The sequence below is a fragment of the Bison bison genome, unplaced genomic scaffold (assembly GCF_000754665.1).
Source record: "Bison bison bison isolate TAMUID 2011002044 unplaced genomic scaffold, Bison_UMD1.0 scf7180017864354, whole genome shotgun sequence".
NCBI classification, from domain to species: Eukaryota; Metazoa; Chordata; class Mammalia; order Artiodactyla; family Bovidae; genus Bison; species Bison bison.
Window position 1 is genome coordinate 5,016,073 of NW_011494926.1, and position 23,040 is coordinate 5,039,112.

The 23,040-nt window shown below is 41.2% G+C and overlaps 1 protein-coding gene across 1 annotated transcript in view; it reads right to left on the reverse strand.

The window, feature by feature from the left end:
• Positions 1 to 23,040, reverse strand: part of SLAIN1 (SLAIN motif family, member 1) — a 37,266-nt gene that overhangs the window by 5,315 nt on the left and 8,911 nt on the right. Inside the window, exons 2-4 of the mRNA XM_010855127.1 lie at positions 8,029 to 8,178; positions 5,432 to 5,776; positions 729 to 884 (exon numbers count right to left, since the gene is read on the reverse strand). Coding sequence (XP_010853429.1) covers positions 729 to 884; positions 5,432 to 5,776; positions 8,029 to 8,178 — 651 coding nt within the window. The remainder of the gene's footprint in view (positions 1 to 728; positions 885 to 5,431; positions 5,777 to 8,028; positions 8,179 to 23,040) is intronic.

Genomic DNA, 23,040 nt, shown 5'->3' on the forward strand with positions numbered 1-23,040 from the left:
ACGCCAGTGTTCTTGCCTGGAGAATCCCAGGGATGGGGGAGCCTGGTAGGCTGCCATCTATGGGGTCGCACAGAGTCGGACATGACTGAAGTGACTTAGCAGCAGCAGCAACCCATACAGGCAGCATTCATGGGGGGCAGGGAACCTGGAGCCAAGACTTCCCAACACAAAGTGAGAACACAAGAACGCTAGACTGTACTCTCACCACGCTCCTCATCACTGGGTAAAACATACAGAGAATGAAAGACTGTGGGCAAACTGCAATGAAGTAGGTAAATCCTACTCTTCAGTCACACTAAAACAGAACTTCATTTGCCCCGGGAAAGCTATGGACTGATGCAAAACAAGACCACAGTAAGAGCTGGACAGAATAGCTGTGCTTTCCTCGGAGTAAATATATCAAGTGCACAGCTAGAAAGAGGCAGGACCACACAGAAAACATTTTTGTATGATGAGTAAAGAGATCAATCACCATTCAGGGCTTCTACTTCTATCCTTAGGTATAAAGGCTAACATACAATTTGCTAATTATTAATTGGTAACATATAATTTGCTAATTATTAACAGGCACCGGTGAAAATACTTCTTAATGGTGAAATACAAAATAAAAGTCAAAAGGATAACTTTCTCTGTAGTGTTCATAGAAAGAAAGAAAAATGAAATAGTAAGATATTTTCCTAATGGTGTTATAACTAACTGAAAATTACCAAAAAGTCTGTCATACTTACTACAAGACTGTATTCTTGAAATTCCATTTGCAGCTCCATGCAAGCTTGAGTCAAAACTCTGACTATTCCGCACGGTGACTGGAGAACTCCCATTGCTACTAATAGTGGTTGTACTTGGCATCCGAGCTAGGTTAGGCATACTTCTTCGGAGCTTGTCTAGAAAAGTATTTAACTGTGTTAAAAAAAATCACTACTTTTATGCTGATTAAGACACTAGATTTCAAAAGTAAATACAAAGAGAAATCATATTTTGTTCAATGACAAACAAATTATCATACGTGTTATGAACTCTAAGAAGCTAACTGATTACCCCTCGTATAGGGAGACACTTAATATCTTCAGAAAGGCTCCACCAAACAAACAGCTAATGGAAAGCATTTTTTCTTTAAAAAAGGGAGGGATTAGCTAGTCAATTAGCTGTCTGTTCTTAGATAAAATTATATCAAAATGAGGTTAGACAATAATCTTACAGCCATTAACATTAAAAAAAAAAACAAACCCTAGAAATTGTTACATGTTAGTTTAAAAAAACACCTAGAGGTGTCAAACCAACTATTACTGAAACTTTTGGTAGAACATCAAAAAGGAAGAAATTTTTAAAATTCTAACTTGAGATGTTTTGAGAAAGCCACTCATCACATCAACATGATCACATTAACTTCTGGAAAGTTTTAAGGGTCATGAGTATGCCACCAAACCTCTGGAGACTTCAGACACTTCCCTTTCTTTTTCTTGCTGAATACACCTTCTACCACCAAGAGGCAGCAGAGAGTAAGCCACACACAGACCTCTATGAATTTTAATTCAGCCACGAAGCAACTTAGCATGTATGCACACACAAGACTGTAGCTCTACAATGTAGACAGTTTTCTCTTTATTAATACCACGCCCGCCAAGCCAATGTATATATATCAGGTCATTCAAGCTCAGAAAACAGATATATTTGAATACTAAGCAAAAACCCATTCAAGGACAAACCTGATTCCTTTTTCTCTCCTTCACACAGACACAGCTCCATCTACATCACTTAGATCCCTGAAGTCACCTAATCTAGAAAGGGGTGTTAGCTTCCAAGTTTCACCTCCCTTCTTCCTCCTCAACTCCAAGTCCTGTCAATTCTGCCTCGTAAATATTTAACACATCTCCCTCTACCACCCTAGCACAGACCTCATGATCTGTCATCCACATTTTCACAGAATCATCTTAACAGGTTTCTGTGCACCGTCTGTTCCTCCCCACCTTCCATATAGCTGGTGACTTCCAGCCACTTCCTAAAACCCTCCAATCGCTCCCCTTCCCCTTCCTCTGAAAGCCCAAGCTCCTGGGCTGAGCAAAGACCCTTCCAAGGTGTGGTCCCTGCAGACCTCTCCACCCTCACCTCCTGCTGCCCCTGCCTCACAGCCTGCTCGCCAACCAGAGTGAACCACAGCGTTTCCAAATACTTCACATGTCCCTGCATCCGTGAGCATGCTGGTCCTTCCTCTTGGACACCATTCCTCATTTTATGGAATGAATGAATAAACGCATATTTATGCTATACAGTGGGCTTCCCTTATGGCTCAGCTGGTAAAGAATGTGCCTGCAATGTGGGAGACCTGGTTCGATCCCTGCATTGTGAAGAGTCCCTGGAGAAGGGAACGGCTACCCACTCCCCATTCTGACCTGGAAAATTTCATGGACTATATAGTGCATGGGGTCGCAAAGAGTCAGACATTGCGGAGCAACTTTCACTCACTCATGGTATACAGTGTGTTAGGCGAGTTTCCAACTCTCAATGGGATTATAGTCTAGACCATTGTTTCTCAATCTTTTCTTCTATTACCATCTTTAGGGATCCATTAAGGAATAAAGGCAGCAGCCAGTTACCCACCAAACATCTAAAGCTAGCCTTCCCGTCAATACAGGTCCTCAGGATAATACCAACATGTCACTGATCACCCTCCTCCCCCGCCAAATCCTAAAAATTACAGTTAGCAAATGTTTTGTAAGATTTAATCATTTATCATACTTAGCAAACTACTCAAAATACAGTAGTCCCTCCCTTTCTTAACAGCAGGTGATACGTTTCAAGACCCTCAGGAATGCCTGAATCCATCAATAGTATTAATACATAGTACTGAACTTTATAAAGCTTCCCTGGTGGCTCAGATGGTAAAGTATATGCCTGAAGTGCAGGAGACCCAGATTCAATCCCTGTATTGGGAAGATCCCCTGGAGAAGGGAATGGCAACCCACTCCAGCATTCTTGCCTAGAGAATGCCATGGACAGAGGAGTCTGGTGGGCTACAGTCATGGAGTCGCAGAGAGTCAGACACCACTGAGTGACTAACACACACAATGAACCTTAGGAAGTTTCTCCTGCACAGGTACTGATGGGCAGGTAGCATGCAGAGCCTGGATACACCTGACAGAGAGAGGACGCGTGTCCCACCTGGGACACAGCAGGAAGGCACAAGATTTCCTCACAGTACTCAGGACAGCACACGCTTTAAAACTTACAACTCTGTATTTCTGGAATTTTCCATTTAACATTTTCAGACTGCAGATGACCATGGGTAACCGAAGTCACAGGTAAGGAGGGACTACTGAGTGCTCCTTTTAATCCCATGAGCCCCAGAAATATTCCAAGGACTTTGAAGAGCCATCCCTTTTGAACCCAAGCAGGGTAGGAGCTATGGAAATAGTTATTACCACACATTTCTGTTTTATTTTTAATTAAATTAGATCAGTATTATAACAATTGTTTTCTTCCATCTATATTATTTTAATAATTTAGAAAAATAATTGATAGATTAGTTTCCAAGTTACAACTCTTATTCTACAATTTTGTTTAAATAATACTGTGGTAACAAATGAAGGTTCAGATATCTACGCCATATTAGTAAAAGTTTACAAAAAGGGGAGATGAGGATACAACCTTTACTTTTTAGCACTTTTAACTTTGTCAGCAATTTTTGTTTCAGGAGAAACAGTCATCATTTCATTGATTCCTTATAAAAACTTAGGTTAAAGGATTACATGTTACACGAAGGAGAACCTATATCAGATGACTTGATACCTGAGTTTTCTAAGAAAGGGATGTTACTTATCTACATTTTGTAACCAAATGAATGAAAACTCAGAGACATGGGAAGACAGGGAAAGGTGTAAGTGGTAGGCCAGACTGGCAACTCAGCGTCTACCAGCCTTCACAGCTTGTGTGCTCAGCCATCAAGTTGATCAGCCAGACGTTCAATCCAGAGAACTGCTGTTATCTTCCATTTCCTTTGCATGTAGAGACCAGCCCTTTTAGAGAAATAAAACTACCACAGTCAGACACTAGCCTGAGATATGTTTCCATTTTCCTAATAGGAACCATCGTAACACAGGTTTAGATAAACCTAATCCTTTTCATAATGGTGTTGAATGTAAGTTAACACCACTTTTCTAAGGGGGAAAAATGATCCCACTGACAATACTAATCAAGATGCAGAGGGAGCATCTACTGGATAGGCAGGATATGACAAAAAAAAAAAAAAAAACCCTTCATGGGAACAACTCTGGGTGCTCTCTCCCGCAGTTTTAATGATCCGGTAGTTACTGTCTTTGATATTATGAGCTTTAATGAATTGATCATCAATGGCAGTCACTTTACCTGCCACAGTTTTCTTTTAGATTTGAAATCTGAAAGTATTAAACAGAGATAAGTTCTAACTATTAAACCTTAAATATGTTCAAATGATCTCTCAATTAGCATGAAAATTACAAGTACAGAGGAAGATAAAGTAAAAACTTCGTACATGCTGGCAGGTGATGACTAGTACAATTTGTATCTGCCCTTGAAACATTTTTAAATAACTTGCTTAAATGATCATTTCTGGGCCCAGGTGTGAGAAATGGTACTACATAATAATTCAAAAATATAAGTCTATAAATATGGCTTGTTTCTCCATACGCTACAGGATTTGTGTGTGAGGGTTGGACTGATCGTTATTGTAAAAACATACCAGGCTAAAATATCACATGATTATTCTCCATGTAGTTCTTGGAAGTCATGATCTATAACTCCTGGGAGTGAGGAAGGAAGATAAATGATGAAGAGGGAGGTAGAAAAAAAATACAAAAGAGAATAACATATATTCCAACCCTCTGTGTTGACATCAGGACACATCACCTTGCTGTTAGCACACACAACCTCAGCCTCCATATCCACACTGCTGTGCAGACCTAACTCTAGATGTCAAGAAGTCAGGGGAAAGCACACTCCAGCATCCCCTAGGTCTCCACATGCACAAGCAGCAGCCTCGCCAAGCACCGTCGTCCAGGCTCACCATCCAGCATTCTGAGCCAGAGGCAGGTGGGGAGAGACGCGGGGTTTCGAGAAAGACAAGGGAGGGTGCAGCTCTGTGCCTCCAACTCTATGAAGCTCTTCCACGAGCCCCTCAACTCCCGCAACCCTGCCGCACTATACTTATACCAGGCGCAACATAAAGATGCTTCCCATTTCTGACTCCATCTGTTACATCACAGAGGTTTTCTTGAAGCTGTAAATCTCTAAGTCTGAGACACGTAATCAAAAGCGGATCAATCAGAGACTTAAGTGTACATCAACTGAACTGGTAAGGCCTTGAGGCTGTACTTAAGTTCACCTCAGAAACAATCCATTTCTTGGCCACATAGGAAAGATCTAAGCATATCAGATACCAAAACGGCCTACAACCTACCTCCTCCATTGGTCCTGTTGGGCTGCTGATCTGGAGTCTGGACTTGAGGTGAATAATACTGTTGCTGCTGGTAATTATTTGAAGGAAAATACTGTGAACTGGGGCTCCTCCTACACTCCCGAATGCTGGAGAAAGTCTGTGAATGGGGTATTCCTCTTTGGAAAGGGGAACATCTTGGAAGACGGGGCTGAGGTGGTGGCAAATGATCAAATTCCTCCTCATCCTCCAGGCTGAATCGATCATATTCTTGATCACTACATGTCCCTTTTTTTCCTGAATTCAGTGACACACTGGAGCTGTGTCTCGACACAGATGCTGAAGTAGAAGCATAGTCTTGCCTGAGACCTGTAAGAACAACAGGAAATACTATTACCTTAGGAGACATTTCAGTTTGGCTTAATTATTGAGTTCTAGTTCATCAAATATTGCAGGAAAATTCATGCCAAGCACACGATTCAAATGGAGACCCGCTGTCTTACTCTTAGTTTATTAAAACCCAAGAAAATAGACACATTTACCTACCAAACGGACAGCTAATACTAGACTATCCTGTTTTAGGGGGAAAAAAAAAAACTGCCCTAATTCCAGGGATGATTAAATACACAGCTCCAGTTCATCAATCAGTGTCTGTCAATATCCCTAAGCAATTCCTGATGAAATCTGGAGAGATGCTTAGGAAGGGTACGTAGGAAAACCTATTCTTCATCATTAGGAGCAGTTAACTGTGAGTTAAGACAATTCAAAGAATCAACTCTCTGCCCATGTAGGCGCTCCTTCTGCTCCCCACCCCAGCTTTCAAAGTCAAAGGAAAGTTCAAAACCTAAGGCACAATATTTTCCTAACAAGGTCACTTCTCTTGTTCTTTTTGTTACTAATATTACCTTTTTCAAAGCATGCTAACACTTCAAAACTTCAGTAGTTTCTGGGGTCATCCTCAATGACAGTCATCTAAAAATAGTCAACCTGCAAGTCTCTACTTATTTATCTCACTGCCAACTCACAACTTTTTTTAAAGTGGCCTGTGCCTGACTACTTAACTCCTGAGGCTGACATCTCCTCTCTCAGCTACCTGTTTTTTAGAAAGAGTTACTGTCAGTTTACTGTCACAGAATATAAAATAATCACTTTTCCTTTCAAAATGTTATCTTATTTAATCCTGCACAAGAAACATAGTGTTTCTCATAGCAGCCTTGCTCAATTCTAAAAGCAGGAAACTGTTTTTGCTCAAATGATACTTGGCTATTTCTATTTATGTTGGCCTGAGAAGCTAACTCCAAAATAAGCTTAGCCCAGTTCTGTGATCTACATCTTCTTTTGCTTTTTGATACCATTAATACCATGGAAGTCATTCACTCTCAGATTACTTGCTGTAACTTTATTGCACAACCATTTCCAATTATCCCCTAAACTGTCCCATTTCTAATTATCTCCTCTTCCATAATTATGTATCTTGAGAAATGTATGTTTTTTATTGAAATATAGTTAACTTACAATGTTTTGTTAATTTCTACTGCATGGCAAAGTGATTCTTTTTCTTTATGGTTCATCTCAGGATACTGAGATAGTTCCCTCTGCTACACAGCAGGCTCTTGTTGTTTATCCACTCTCTATATTAAAAAGTTTGCATCTGAGAAGGCATTTTTAGTGGACTGTTTATTAAGATAACTGCACACTCACTTTGCCCACTTTCCTTGATGGTATCACTGTGCAAAATCGTAGCATAAAAGGACAACTAGAATACTGGCAGTGATACAAACCCATCAGACTTAGATTTTCCCACTATTATTTATATATATGTACATGTGTTCGTATTAAATTCTATACAATTTTATCACCTGTAGACTGGTATAACTACCACCACACTCCAAACTGCTACAGGCTCCCCAAATCCCTCATGCTGCCCTCTTATAACCATGCCCACCTCCCTCCTGAGAGCCCACATCGTGTCCCATGTCCCTGAGCCCAACAGCCACTATTATGCCATCCATTTCTAAAATGTCATTCCAAAATGTTATCTAAAGGGAATTATACAGTATGCAACCTGGGGCATCTTTTTCACTCAGCATAATTCCCTGGAGATACACCCAAGATGGTATGTCTATCAGACTTTCTTCTTTCTTCTCGCTGAGTAGTACTCCACAGTATGGAGGTATCCCAGCTTGACGGACCACTTATTATTGAAGGACATCAGAGATCATTCTGGTTTTTATTATTACAAATAAAGCTGCTATGAACATTCATGTACATGTTTTGTGTTTTTGAACACAAGTTTCCATCGTTCTAGGATAAATGCCCAGAATACAATGTGCTGGGCCTTATAGAAATGGCAGTTACTCTAAGAAACTGGCGAACTGTTTCCACAGTGGCTATACTGGCAATGTTTTTACATCCATGTATTTTGGCTGGAGTACATCTCAATATTTTACAATGGTCATGAGACTGAGAAGCACTTAATTGCTCTACCTCCAGAGTAGGATGGTATAAGAGAAAGAATAGAACTGTTTGCCCATTAACTGGGGGAGAAATGCCTGAAATCTTAGATTTCAAGTAGAAGCCTCTAGTGTAAGACGTTTTCTAGTTTACAAAGAGGAACATACTTTCTTCTTGCAGACGAGCCATGATCTGAACATCTGTGAGGTCCTGTAACTTGTATCCCATGGAGATAGAATCGTCTTCCAGCTCAGAAGTACTCAGCTCACTGTCTATGGATGACTGGGGACTCAGAGGGGAGCCCCTGGATGTGTAACCTAAAAATAAGGAAGCACGTTTGTTATTAACTCTAAAGAACTGATATCTGTAAGTGCTTTACAGTTTATACATCAACAGTCAGCAAATCAAGGCATTCTCCAATCCAAGGACACAGAGTGGCTGATAGATATATAAAAACAGAAAAAAAAAGAGACTCCTCTGTATTTTTCCTGTTTTCATAAGTCACCAAAAAAAAAAAAAACGGCCAGCACACCACTGTGACAAGACAATGGCAAGACAATATGCGTGTTCTCACGTGTCTGTAATTCACATGCACAAAACCACTCATCTTCTGGTTTCAAAGTGAGTGTTTATAGTTCGAAAACCACTCTCTGCTGTACACTACAAAAACTGTCAAGAAGGTAGATTTCAGTAGATTTCACGTTACGTGTATTGTTTACCACCATAAGACAAGAAAAATCAATCATGCTAAACCTGCATCCTATTAGCTTAACTATATGCCTACAGGCATTAAGAGGCACATGCTGTACACTTCCAATTAATAATCAGACATGCTTGTTGCTGGTAATAATGGATTATATATTTTAAAATAAATTTTAATCTGGTACATTTTTTAAACAGGTGCAAACAGCAGTGCCAGACATGGATAAGAATATCATACATAAAAGGCACATGTCCACACAAAAGCACACACAAAACCTTCATAAACCTTGACCACTCTATCTGTGATGATAGAGTCCTCACAGGAGACTAGAAGTCACTCATGAAAGTAAGCAGTGACTTGAGATAAGACAACCAAGGAAGAAAGGACCCAAGAGAGAAAATTATAAGAATGGAATCACACCAGTGCTCAAACAATGAAGGAACTGTTGAGATGGCCATCACATATAAAGCTACTATGACTATTCTTTCTATATAACCCTGACTTAAAAAGTGATCAAAAAGTTTTTAAACAAGATATAAAAGTCTTATAATCTTCAACCATTATGAAAGTACCTCTATTTTGTTCGACATTTAATTTTAAAAGCACATTTGGAAATACATATATGTAATATACACATTTGATAAGGAGGTAAAGCTGCCTGCTATACAAAATGAAGAGCAGATTAATGATATTAAAGTATAAATTAATGCTAGCCTTTTTCGTACAAAGTAGATATGCAGCAAACTCCCCATCATGATAAAATTACCCTCAAGCTTTGCAATGAAAGGTGGATTATTTTTTAAGCTGTGTTTGGTGACCGATTCACAAAGTAAGCAGCTAATCAAGAAGTTGAAATATTACCTGTTCTTTCAGGTGTTAGTATTGCTTTATTTGAGGTTTTAGAGAAGCTGGGAGTATTAATGCCATTGCTATAAGGGCTGAGTCTCGCCACAGGACTATAAGGAAAAGCCAGTGAGACATTTGAAGGGAAGAGACTTCGCCATCGGCTGGCTGTCACAGAAGCAGAAAATAAACAGCAGCAGTTAGCCATACAGAAGCAAACGTGGACTGGTCAGAGAGAAAGGGAAGAGGTTAAAAAAAAACAAAGAGACAAAGCAACTTTTCACTCTTAACTGCCTCTCATTTCTCTTAGGGAAAAATATGTAAAAACGGGCTATTTGTGAATAAGGGTCCTATTTCTACCACCATGAAGAACAAATCAATCGGGAGCACCTTGCTCACAGTCAGTATGTCTATATAACAGTGAAAATTTGTCTTTAATTTCCTCATTATGAATGTTTTCTGTTTTTCTATTTCTGCACAAAAAAACTTAAATGTTTTAATAATATAAAATGTTAAGGTCAAAAGAAAAACTCAAAGCAATTTATCTTTATAACTACAGAAACAGTTCTTTTAATATTAACTGTTAATGGTCCTATAGTTTTGTCCTAAGGTTTATTTTCAATCCATTTACTATTAACAAATGTTGATCAAAATATTTTTATGAAAACTTGTTCATGGATTATGGAAGAAACTTAAAATGACTACCACATTTCTGAATGGGCTTGAGGCCAAAACAAATTTTATGGAAAAATGATCTATAAAAATACCACAAGGGTGTATATACACCAAAACTTACTGATAGTTATTTTAGATAGCAGGCATAGAGATAATTGATAATCTGTTGGATTTTTTTCTTCATAAAAAAATATTTTCCAAATTTTCTGCACTGAACATGTTATTTATGCAACTTTTAAAGGTAGGATTACACACATTATTAATTTAATACTATAAAATACGGAAGAAAGGAAATGGCAACCCACTCCGGTATTCTTGCCTGGGAAACCTCACGGACAAAGAAGCTGGGTGGGCTACAGTCCATGGGGTCACGAAGAGTCGGACACAACTTAGCGACTAAACAAACAGGGAACAAGGAGGAATGTACCTGCATGGGCAGGTGATCTAACTGTACATTATCTCACATGTCCTAATTAACATATTTCCCTCCTCCATAAAAAATATAAATTAAATTAAGTTTCACTTTGAGCAGTAATTTGGTTATATTTGCTGGAAATCTGACAAAACTTGAAGAAACATGTATGAAAAGGACTGCTCTGAAATGCACTCCCCAGGACATTTTTAATGAGCGATGCTAATGAGCAAATAGCTGAAAAGTGTTCAAAAATGGGGAGCAGTGGGGTGGAAAAGAAGAAGCTGTGGGCTGTGGGCAGGCAAGAAAGTTAACGAGCTTCAATCCCAGGGCTGGTGAGGTCCTTGCAAAATATCACCAAGGTTACTTACAAGAGCAAAATGCTTCCTGTTACTTTGGCAAGAATTATTGAGAGATAGTACATCCCATATGAACAACTACAGAAGTACCTGTTCCCTATAAAGATGAAAGAACTAGCTGAGGAATTTGCATTCAGCAATTCCGTTTTCAGAATCCACACTTTTCAAGAACTGGACTCTGCCAGGAAGCCACGTTCCTGGTTGACACGTCACGACCCTTATCCAACATGCAATTCTCTGGGGGTTAAGGAGTCCTTCCCAACCTGCCCAGAGCAGAGATGTGCAGAGCTGGTATTCCTTGCCCTAAACCACCAGATATGTAAACTGAGCCCCAGATACACTGAGAAATAGCAGTTAAGATGCAACACCCACTATGTAGTTTGTTTCATACCTTCAAAGTTTCTCATTAACAATTCTATATTAAAGAAAAAAGCAACACCCAACTGCTCTTTCTGACTGCTCACCTGCTTAACAGATGATGTTATGTCACACCAGTCTGATCACTCACCAGATTACAGTGATTGCGTGTTCTCACCCACAGATGCAGGCGACAACGCATCACAACTAAACAGCATTCATTACTCTGCACAATGACTTCTGTGACCCAGCCACCCAGTATAATGGCACAGTGATTGTGGCTATGACAGCAAGATCCCAACTAAGAACACAATTAGCACCTATTGCGAGAAAGAAAGCCCTGCATTGTCCTCTCGGCATGGAGGATTTTAAGAAAAGGGAGGAGAACTGTTGCGGAGGCGAGCAAACAAAACAATGATGTTGTATTAGTGCCCATGGTGGTGGTGGAGGAGGAGAGGGGAGGAGAGTGGAAGCCACTGCATCCCAGTTATTCTTCACTCTGTAGCTGAAGAACTGGAACAACTTTAACGGGAAGCATTTTCACAGAGATTAGAAACAAACAAGAGAACTTTTCACAAGGCAGTTCTGCTTTTTCCAATTAATTTAATGGATTTTCTGCATATAAGGATATCAAATTATTTGAGAGGCTTAATATGATGATCAGAATGACCCTAAGAATCTACGTATGGATGTGAGAGTTGGACCGTAAAAAAAACCTGAGCGTCCGAGAACTGATGCTTTTAAACTGTGATTTTGGAGAAGACTCTTTGAGGGTCCCTTGGACCGCAAGGACATCAAACCAGTCAATCCTAAAGGAAATCAGTCCTAAAAGCTCCAACACTTTGGCCACCTGATGCGAAGAACTGACTCATTGGAAAAGACCCTGATGCTGAGAAAGACTGAAGGCAGAAGGAGAAGGAGATGACAGATGATGAGATGGTTGGATGGCATCACCAACTCAATGGACATGAGTTTGAGCAAGCTCTGGGAGTTGGTGATGGACAGGGAAGCCTGGCGTGCTGCAGTTCATGGGGTCGCAAAGAGTCAGACATGACTGAGTGACTGAACTGAAGAAAGGAGCAAGACAATTTTTTGATGAAGGCCAAAATGAGTGATAAACTTCTAAACAGCTAATTTTCCTATCTTCCTACTCCAGAGTTTTAAGGGCTTCTTCAACTTGGATTAAACAGACTTGTTTGGCAAGTCTTAACTTGGCAAGTCATTCATCCCTAAATACCTAAGTTCAACTTGCCACCAGAACACTTCTGTCTGCACCGTGTGGTCCTACAGCCACTTCCTTGATCAATACCCTGGCCATCTCTTGCTATTCCTTCACCAACTTCCGGCCACCCATGCCACCCTCAGCCAGCTTGCTCTGACCATCACCAGCAGGCTTGTGGCGGTCACTGACCACTTTAACCATGTTGCTCTCTTCCTTTCTTAGGTAGTGCAGTGGCTTTTCACCAAATATAACATCTGGAAGGTACTACAGATCATCTCACTCGTACCCTTATCCACTGCCCTGTACCCCACTGCCCACATCTGAAGAGTTTCTAAAGCTTTCTTGTTAAGAATATAATTGGTATTGGTTAAGCTTGCAACTTTGCCACCTTCTATCTAATAAGCATTTTCTATTGAAATAAACGTGACAAAGTATCAATACTAAATTGTGGATGGATCCCTTATCTTCCTAGAGAGAAGCTAGTTTGAGTGTCTAATGGCCTGTCAAGTTATTTTATGTACACCTTCAAAGTGGTCTAACTTAAAAAAATAAATTACACTCTATCTGTGAAGCTATTTTTTATACATCATTAAGCAAAATATGACTTCCTCTGAAAAAATCAATTTGATAAATGCTCCAGTGGTGATAATGACAAGAAAAATCATAAAGGACAGGTAATGGGAGAGGTTTAAAAAAGAATGTAAATATTTTAAATTTTCGACACTAAATATCCCTAAGAAAAATTTTTCCAGAAACAATGATACTCCATATCTTGATCATCTTTGCTTAGACTCATTGTAAATATTCGAATTTTTGTTGTGTGTATATATATACACACACACATACATATATATCCATGCATATAATCAAAATCTAAGAATTCAGCATGGTTTAATTCACATAAAAAGAATAACTGATCTAATGTGAAAATCCTAGTGATAATCCTCAAAAGGACAGTATGCATCAACCTAGAAAAGTTCAAAATAAAGCAACGCTCTACTATGGAAACCATCATTTTCACACTTTCCCCTCATTGTAGACAGAGCCAGTTGAGTACCTAATACAACGTCCAACACACAAACGTTGAACGTGGTTAAAATCTTGGCAGCTTCACTAATATTCCCCCGTTTCAAACCATTCCACCATTCCTTTCACATCTAAATGATTCTGCCAACTTTCTTAAACCTATTATAACTACGATTTAGTGTATCTTTGAAGACAAAGGTGAGTCGAGACATGTCAGTCCAGCTTGAGACCGGCTGAAGAACTATACCTATAAGAGCACTTTCCAGTAACTGCTCAACTACATCACACGTGCAAAGCCATGGAGACATGAACAAGAGATGCATATTCAGGGGATGGCCAATGTTAGGACAGAAGCAAAGGCAATGTGGAGAAGAATCAGGGCTAGAAACGTTGGGAGGATCTGTTTATGTCCTGTCACAGGCAGCAGGGTTCCCCAACCTCCAGGATCTAATGCCTGGTGATCTGAGGCAGAACTGATGTAATAACTACAGAAATAAAGTGCACAATAAAGGTAAGGCACTTGAATCAAACTGAAACCATCCCCCCACTTCCAGTCTGTGGAACAACTGTCTTCCAGGAAACTTGTCCCTGGTCTCAAAAAGGTTGGTAACTGCTAGTATACAGTATTGGCTTTAATATTCAGTTAGTGTTTTGACTTTGTAAAGGAGAAAGTCATGACCAGCTATGCTATTTTATGATGGCATAAACAGCCATACAGATGATACACTACTTGGGTAGAGACTGGTGACTGGGAGACTGGTTAGGAGGCTTCCCAGCGGAGCTGGTAGAGACCTCACAAGGCACCAAATTAAGTATTAGCAGAACACAAGGTGAGAACATGTTAAGTGACATCTAAGCTGAAGTGGAGATACCTGGTGACTCAATGAATACAGGCAGCAGAGGAAAGAAGGCAGGCAAGGCCAACATCACGGATTCCAAGACACAGATGTCATCCACTAAAATGGGGGAGATGAGACAAGCATGCTTAAGAAAAAATGAACTGAATTCAAGGACATGCCTGCATGCTGGTCTCCAGTAGAGTCAGAATTCAGGAGAGAGAGCTAGAGACAGAGAGACCAGAGGACATCAGCAAGCAACTGTTAGGTGAAGCCACAAGCATGAATGAAAGCACCCAAGGACACTGTAAGGAAGGAAAAGAGAAGAGGCTTAAGGAAGGAGCATTTAAGTGTGGGAAAGGGAGAACCAGCAGAGGAGGCAGGAGATGAAGGTGGGTTTTGTGGCCTCTTATCTGTAAATTAAAAGGCAACAAACATGCTGAGAAGGCAGAGGCTGGAATAAAGAATCTGTGAAGGGTAATGACCTGGGACAAGTATGAGCTATCATGTAGGCGAGTCTACACAGCATCTCTCTGGAAGAAAACTAATCTCAATAGGCAGTCCTAAATAGAACACATGACATTAGCAAGTGTCCTCTTCATGATTCTCTAAAGGGCATTTATGTCCTGTTGGGTTAAGACAGTTGAACTGTGGTCATTGTATTATTCATAGAAATGTCAGAGTGACCACTTGTTATAAATAGTAAGGGAAAAAATAAAAACTCTAGTGACTGAAGGTTATTTGCCACTAGGGAATTTGAGAGATCCAGGGTACGATCTTAGTAAAAGGAGTTAGATGGGAGTCTGGAAGGGCTACATGGCTGTGTTCAATGCCAACAAAAGTCAGAGACCACAGCAACAGGCCAACACAAGAACTGGCAAACATTTTCTGTAAAGGGCCAGGCAGTAAGCATTTCAGGCTTTGCCACCATCGGGTCTGTGCTGCAACCACTCAACCCTGCCCACTCTACCATCATGGCATGAAGTCAGCCATTGACAAAACACACATGAGTGACTATGACTATGCACCAACAAAACTTTCTATATACCAAGAGCTGAATTTAATAGAAAATATGGGTCATGAAATACTGTTCTTTTAATTTTTTTCAACCATTTTAAAATGTGAAAGAGGCCATACAAAAACAGGTAGGAGACCAGATATGGCCATAATTTGCCAACCCTTGGACTAATAATACACATACCAGTTTTTTAATATTTCCTTTTATAAATACATAGGATTAATATTCTATCGCAAGGGTATGCCAGAGGTTGAGATATAACAATAATGGCCGATAGCATGCTTCTTCACTGTCATTTTTTTCTAACATGCTGTAGTAAAGACACACAAGACTGAAAGACATTGGACACCAGAGTTCCAGTCTCCATTTTGCCAGATGCTAGTGCTCAGACCTGGAGCAAATCTGTGTAGCATTCTTGTGTTCCTGTGTTCTAATTGGAAGAGAAGGTGTAATCGTAGGAGGGTAACAGGCAGGGCTGTGGCAAGTGTGACAGAAGTCTGCAGCATGTATTCACAAACCACAGAACATTTTTTAAGACTTCAGAAAAGGAGAGTTGGACTGCAAAGAAGGCTGAGCGCCAAAGAATTGATGCTTTTGAACTGTGGTGTGGGAGAAGACTCCTGGAAGAGTCCCTTGGACTGCAAGGAGATCCAACCAGTCCATTCTAAAGGAGATCGGTCCTGGGTGTTCTTTGGAAGGAATGATGCTAAAGCTGAAACTCCAGTACTCTGGCCACCTCATGCGAAGAGCTGACTCATTGGAAAAGACTCTGATGCTGGGAGGGATTGAGGGCAGGAGGAGAAGGACGGCAGAGGATGAGATGGCTGGATGGCATCACTGACTCGATGGACATGAGTTTGAGTGAACTCCAGGAGTTGGTGATGGACAGGGAGGCCTGGCGTGCTGCAATTCATGGAGTCACAAAGAGTCAGACACAACTGAGTGACTGAACTGACTGAACTGACAGAAAAGTGACAGCAAGTTGAAGCGAAGACATTTTATTAAATTCTAAGGGGAAATGTCCTAGAAGCTGGGTGGAAGAAAGGAAGATGCAGAAATGATCCACTTTTCCTAATACTTAGGCAGTTTAGCCTCTCTTCTCAAAATGATGTGTATGCTTTTTACATTATAGCTCATTTAAATGAGTCCCCAGGCTTAATCTTTCCTCAGCTGTTACCAACTCAAACAAAGTAGTGAATCTTGAACCTTCAATGGTTTGACCAGGATAGGTCAACAGTTCTCAATTATTTACCCAAAGACTATCTCAGAGGAAACAAATGTCCCAAATGACACATTTTCTAAGAAATACTGTTTCTTCAAAACCACAGGCTCCTAAATCATATCTCTGACTCTTAAATAATGATGTTCTTTCCCATAGAGTCCCAGAAGGCAGAGGAAAAGGAAGCAAGGAGAGATTAACACACACTCAATCCTTCCTATTTTATTCTTTCTTTTATACAACAGGTAGGCAGCCCTGAGGGCTTCCCAGACGGAGACAGTGGTAAAGAACCCCCCTGCCAGTGCAGGAGATGCAACAGTCGCGGGTTCGATCCCCGGTTTGGGATGATCCCCTGGAGGAGGGCATGGCAACCCACTCCAGTTTCTTGCCTGGAGAATCCCCACGGTCAGAGGAGCCTGGCGGGCCACAGTCCATAGGGTTGTAAAGAGTCAGGCACGACTGAAACAACTTAGCAAACAGGCAGCCCTCAGTTTTAAGCCAAGCTGAGGAATTCAACTACACAGCCCTTTACTAATACCAGTTACAGGGGGCTCCAGGATCACTGAAGGACGGGCGACACTAACTCTTCTCGTATTGGCAAGAAGCTGTATCCAGACCACAGCATTTTGATCCAAGCCCACAAGTCACTGGGGCAGGAAGAGCTCTGTTTTCACAAACCATCCTCTCCAGAATAAACTTCCTAGGTGATCATATTACAGCTTTATGTATCCACAGTCCGTAGAAATGCTTGGCACACAGATGTACTCAAATGTTTGGACTAAGCTTAAACACGGGGACTAAAAACCATGGGCAAACACAGCATTTCGCAGGTTCACTATTATAAACCGACTGCACAGACAGAGGTGAAGGTTTTCTGGACTTAAATTAACAGGATGTAAGCACTGCCGACTTGGCTCCCACCTGTGCCAGGCCCCTGGAGTAGTGACATATGGCTTGTGGCTTATCTGATCCACTGTTATTACTTGGTGGACTTCAGTAGCATTAATTTCTCCGTGGCCTGATAAACAAGCATACGGAATCTAGGAGGTCCTATTGCTACTCTGAAATAGGTGATCATTAGTGCTCTTTCCCAAAGTAAAGAGGATTCAACTCATATGCATGTGCCAGTGGATTCACAGAAAGATTAAAGAACCAGATGATGAGGTCCTTAATTGGTGTACTCTTACAGGCTACCTAATCAGAGAAAGTTACTCCTCAAACCCAAGTCTCTCCATCTTCCAATTACAGCTAGAAAAACCTACTAGCTTAACTTGAATCTCTTCCGACAAGTTCAGTTCATTCAACCTATGATGACAAATGTAATGATTTAAAATTATGATATGTTTTATACATAAATATAATATATATACCTATGATCCCAGAGCATGCTGATACTCAGTATTTAAACTTCATATTCAGTGTAATAGTTTATAAATAATTTATAAAAACCTGACTGCCACCATTAAGAAACATCTAATGAAAGAGTTCATTTAAGCATATAAATAATACCCAGAAATGGTCAAGAAAGTAACTGCAACATTAGGATTAAGATTTTAAATACATTAGTTCCTTTCAAATACATTTAGTTCCTTGCAAGGAACTAAAAGATGGTGTATATTCCCAAAGATTGGCAGATAAACGTTTAATACTTGTTGAATACGACTTACAAAATTTCACCACGAAGGAGCATTACTTAATATTTATTCCGTAAGGATCAGTTTCATAATCACTCTTAATCTGAACTTCATAGATAAACTAACATTCCTGGTTAAAGGGCTCATCATCACGATTCAGGCATTAGGCCTCTGCTACTTCTCAGACCCTCACCAGTCCCGAGACCACATGCTGAACACTCTTCTCTCGCAGCTACTACTGGGTCCTTCTCCTACTACTGGGTCCTTCTCGGATCTTCTCTAACCAGGACAATGGTCTACAAGTCAAGCTGGGAAATGAGGGCTGGGAAGAGAAATTCTGTGGATTGTCCACTTGTTTCCACTTAATCACTGGTCAGAACTGAAGATAAGCTGCCAGCTTTAAGTGCACATGGACCAAATCCAGTGTTATCCAGGGCTGGAGTGACCTCTACAGCTTCACAAGTCATCATCATCATCAGACTTGCCATCTGCAATTAACAGGGGAGATTAAAAATAAATCTAAACTTAGTAGTAACTAGACTTCAAAGGCATGTTTAAAAATTCCCTTGTGGAGAAGTCATTTTCCCCCCAGGTCTGACTGCTATGGCTTACATCAAATTTAAGGACAGTGAAGATGGCCACAGAATGTAAGAAGACGGCCTACGTGGAAGTAATAACAGAACCCGCAAAGAACAAGGGAAAAGAGTGACTTAAGGCTCTATCAGTGACGCAATGGTGTCATGTGGACTGCACAGAGCTGTTCTCAATTTTGACAAGAGCCAAGTCATGACAGCTGGTCAGAACAACTCAAGTTCTACACGGCAGTGATAAGACAGGGAAGATGTTACAGATTCTGAGGCTATGAAGAAACAAGCTACATGACCTCATGTCAGTATAGTGGGTTCCCCCCAACCACACTAAGGACAGACTGCAAAGAAAGTGTTAGTGGCTCAGTCTTGTCTGACGCTTTGTGATCCTATGGACTGTCAGCCCACCAGGCTCCTCTATCCATGGAATTCTCCAGGTAAGAATACCAGAGTGGGTAGCCTTTCCCTTCTCCACAGGATCTTCCCCACCCAGGTCTCCTGAACTGCAGGTGGACTCTTTACCACTGAGGCACCTGGGAAGCCCAGATAACCAGTACGAGTCTTTCTGCCCAAGAACACATACAGTGTGCTAAGAATCCAAGCCCAGGAGGCCAAGAGACAGCACGCAGAAGTTCCTAAAGAGAAGAGTGCTAGAAATGGATTCTGGACCATCCTGCCTGTCTAGTATCTCATGAGCTGGGGTACTCTTCTGTCAGGAAGGGACACAATGTATGTGGCCGACATTCCAGTGGCAGAAAAGGCCTCTGACCTACTCATCTGGAGTGGTGGTAGAAAGTACACCTAAACAGCCAAGTTTTAACAAAGCAGAAACATTTTTCGGCCCTAAAACTAAACACCTCCATGATTTTATTAAAATATCTCCATGGAGAAGAACATTAAAATATACATAAAAGTCAAAAACAGCCAGATCCCTTTTCCAGGAGTGTTGCTTTGGAATTCGCAACAGCTATGTAATTCACATGTAAGTGCAACTTTAAGTAGACAAACCACCAGCTCGCTTGTATCTGACTCCCTGCAGTGAGAAGTTTCGACATTTAGGGCATGCTCACCCTCTCCAACCTTCTGTCCACAGATTTGATAGTTCTATCTCAATTTTGTCAAGGTTTTCTGTGAATTCATTCTGTGCTAAACCTGCTTTAAGGTGACCACTGGCTGTTAAGCCACATAAATGTGGCATTTCAGTGTTTTCGTGCAGTAAGTACCATTAACTGGAGAACTGAGCATTGTGAAAGGACCCAAAAAAAAGCAAAAAGAGAACTAATTGTTTGGCACTAGACCCGAACATCACCAGCCCGCAGAGCCAACTCGTTTTCTTATATTCCTTGCCTTCTCCTAGGTCATCTCAGTGGCCAATGTTTTTGAGACCTGATGCATCTTTTTCCTGTTACTTTTTCCATCATGAAAATAAGAGGCATAAAGTAAAATTTTCTAAGTCTTCACAGATCCAAAAACTTCTTCCACTTGTCTCCATAACTTATTATTTGCCTGGGTACAAAATTACAGTTTGAAATGAACTTTCCCTCAAAACTTTAAAGATAGTATTTCCCATCTTGCACCCAATATTAAATACTTAAGCAATGTCTAAGGTCTACTAATGTTGAAGAGAACTTATTTCTTTCTTAGCACATTTTTAGGATTTTCTCCTTAACCCTGGAAAATCTGAATTAAATCAGGATATCAAGGTCTTTTTTCACCTAGCCTAGTGTATGCTGAGGGCTTGTCTTTTTTCAGCTCAAAGAAAATTTATTCCGTTATTTACTGATTCTTCCTTTAAACTATCTGTTCCTGTTTCTACAACTGTTAAAGATAAGAGATTCTGAGTCTGTCCTCCAAGTGCCCTCAGTTCAGTCGCTGAGTCATGTCCAACTCTTTGCGACCCCATGAATCGCAGCACGCCAGGCCTCCCTGTCCATCACCAACTCCCAGAGTTTAACCAAACTCATGTCCAACGAGTCGGTGATGCCATCCAGCCATCTCATCCTCTGTCATCCCTTTCTCCTCTTGTAACTTCTCTCAATTTTCTCTTCTGGGGAGATTCCTTTGCCTAATTCAGAGAAGTGGCTTGGTTCTTAGCCCTCTCCATTTTTACTTCAGTACTTTCAAGAAGTTAAAAATGGCTAAAAATAGTAATACTTTGACCACTGCTCTTCTGAGCAAGCTGTTCTTGTTTGAAAACTGTATTACCCTCCTGAATTGGAACACACTGATCTCTCAATTCCCATAGTTACGTTCTTCTTACAAAGTAATTGATCTATTTTGTTCATGCTCTTAAGTTTTCTCAAACCACAAGTGAGACTTGATTGCTGGTTGATTATTTATGAATAAAGACTAAGTTAATCTGAACAGGTAACTAGCATGAGTTTCTTCTGCACTAGTATAGGTATTACCCCAAGCTGCCTCTAAGAAAACGGACGACAGCCACTACGTAAAGAGGTGGCCTGTTCCATAAGCATGCTCCCCACAGGTGCCTGGACATAGAGCAGCAGAGGGGCTGAGATTCCCAACCACACAAAGGAAAGGTCTCTCTCTCTCTGAGGGGAGGAAGGTGGTAGGCTTTCAGAGTTCCTCTAATACTCCTCCTGCCCGCTTCCTGAGTCTAACATGGACACCTGGCGTCGCCTCGAGCTCTGCTTCTCAATCAGATCTCTCTGCTTCCTGTAAGAATACATACCTGGTTTTACCCTGATGATGAGACACCCCACCAACTTGTGGTCATCAGCTTCAGCACACACTAGCAACTCATACTGCGAGAGTATCCTTTTCCTGATTCCACTTCATTATCCAAAAAATGCAATGAAAACGGAAGATCACACACGGTCACACTGCATGTGCATACTTACACATGTGTATGAACACACAAGCACACACAAGATGACTAAAACCTGACTGTCATACAATTTACACTTTTAAAGTCACCCCAGTTCACGAACTGCAGTCTTAACAGCTGTAAGAAGTGGAAAAATACTAAACTCACAAGTGTTCAACACACAGTGACAGGGGCTCCAAAGTCAAGCACACGACACTTGCCATTGTACACCAGTTTAAAGCGCCATGCATTCGAAATACACGAGCCTATCAACGCCTTGTCTTTTCAAAGTAAATTAAGCACAATGATGTGTGTGGCCACATTTTAAACTCCTGCCTCTCAAAGGAGGCCACACAAGAAATTCAGGATGTTAATGAGAGAAGCAGGAGGAAAACATTTTTAAGTTTAAGCTGAAGGGATGGGGGGCCTGGTATGCTGTAGTGCACGGGGTCACAAAGAATCAGACAACTCAGTGACTGAACAAGTTAAAGAATTATCGGAAGAAAATGCTAAAGCCTAACTTTAACATGCCAAAGAATTTCTAAAATCGCTATTTCAACTTTCCAAATCTCGCCAGATTTCATAAAACGCTCAGTCGTGTAAGCCAACTCAGACAATACCTTGAGGCTTTCCTGTCCAGTCACGCCACTCCTTTGCCTAAACTATTCAAATGCTTCCCGACCATCTCGAGAGAGTCCAGAGTCCTCGACCCTAGTCTCTTGAGTCACTCAGCTCACATTTTCTCTCTTCACTTCCCTGCGCTCCACTCCCACCACGATGGTCTGCCAGCACCTCTTACATCACGAGCCTCGTCTGGTCTCAGGGCCTTCCTACAGCAGCTCTTGTGGTCTGGGCTGCTCCCTGCCCTCCTCCCCCACTATCACCAGCCGAACTTTTGCTGAGGCTTTGACATGTCACATCCCCAGGAAAGCATTTCCCGGCCACACCCCCTCAGGCCCCTGAACATCATGATGCTTGTTTTAAGGCACGGGCCCCCAGCCTCTGGGATCTAACACCTGATGATCTGAGGTGGGGCTGATAACAGAAATCCAGTGCACAATAAATGCCATGTGCTTGAATCACCCCAAAATGCCCCCACCCCGGTCTGCGGAAAAACTGTCTTCCATGACACCAGTCCCTGGTGCCAAAAGGGATGGGGAACAATGGTTAAGGGAAAGGAAAAAAAGAGAACGAGAGCTGCTATTGGTGTCCGCCGTTCATTGTACAGGACACATCTCCAAAGGCCAGGTGGAAAGCTCATCCCACTACTGCACCCTCAGCCCTCAGCACTGCGCCTGCACTGAGCAAGTGCTCCATACATTTAGTTCACGATTCAGCATCTGAATCATCTCTGATCAAGGCCTAGTGTCTCAGGAAAGATGTCTACAAATTCTTGCAGAAATTGACTGTTTTGTAGCGGTTCCAGGGCTCCCCTGATGGCTCAGTGGGTAAAGAATCCGT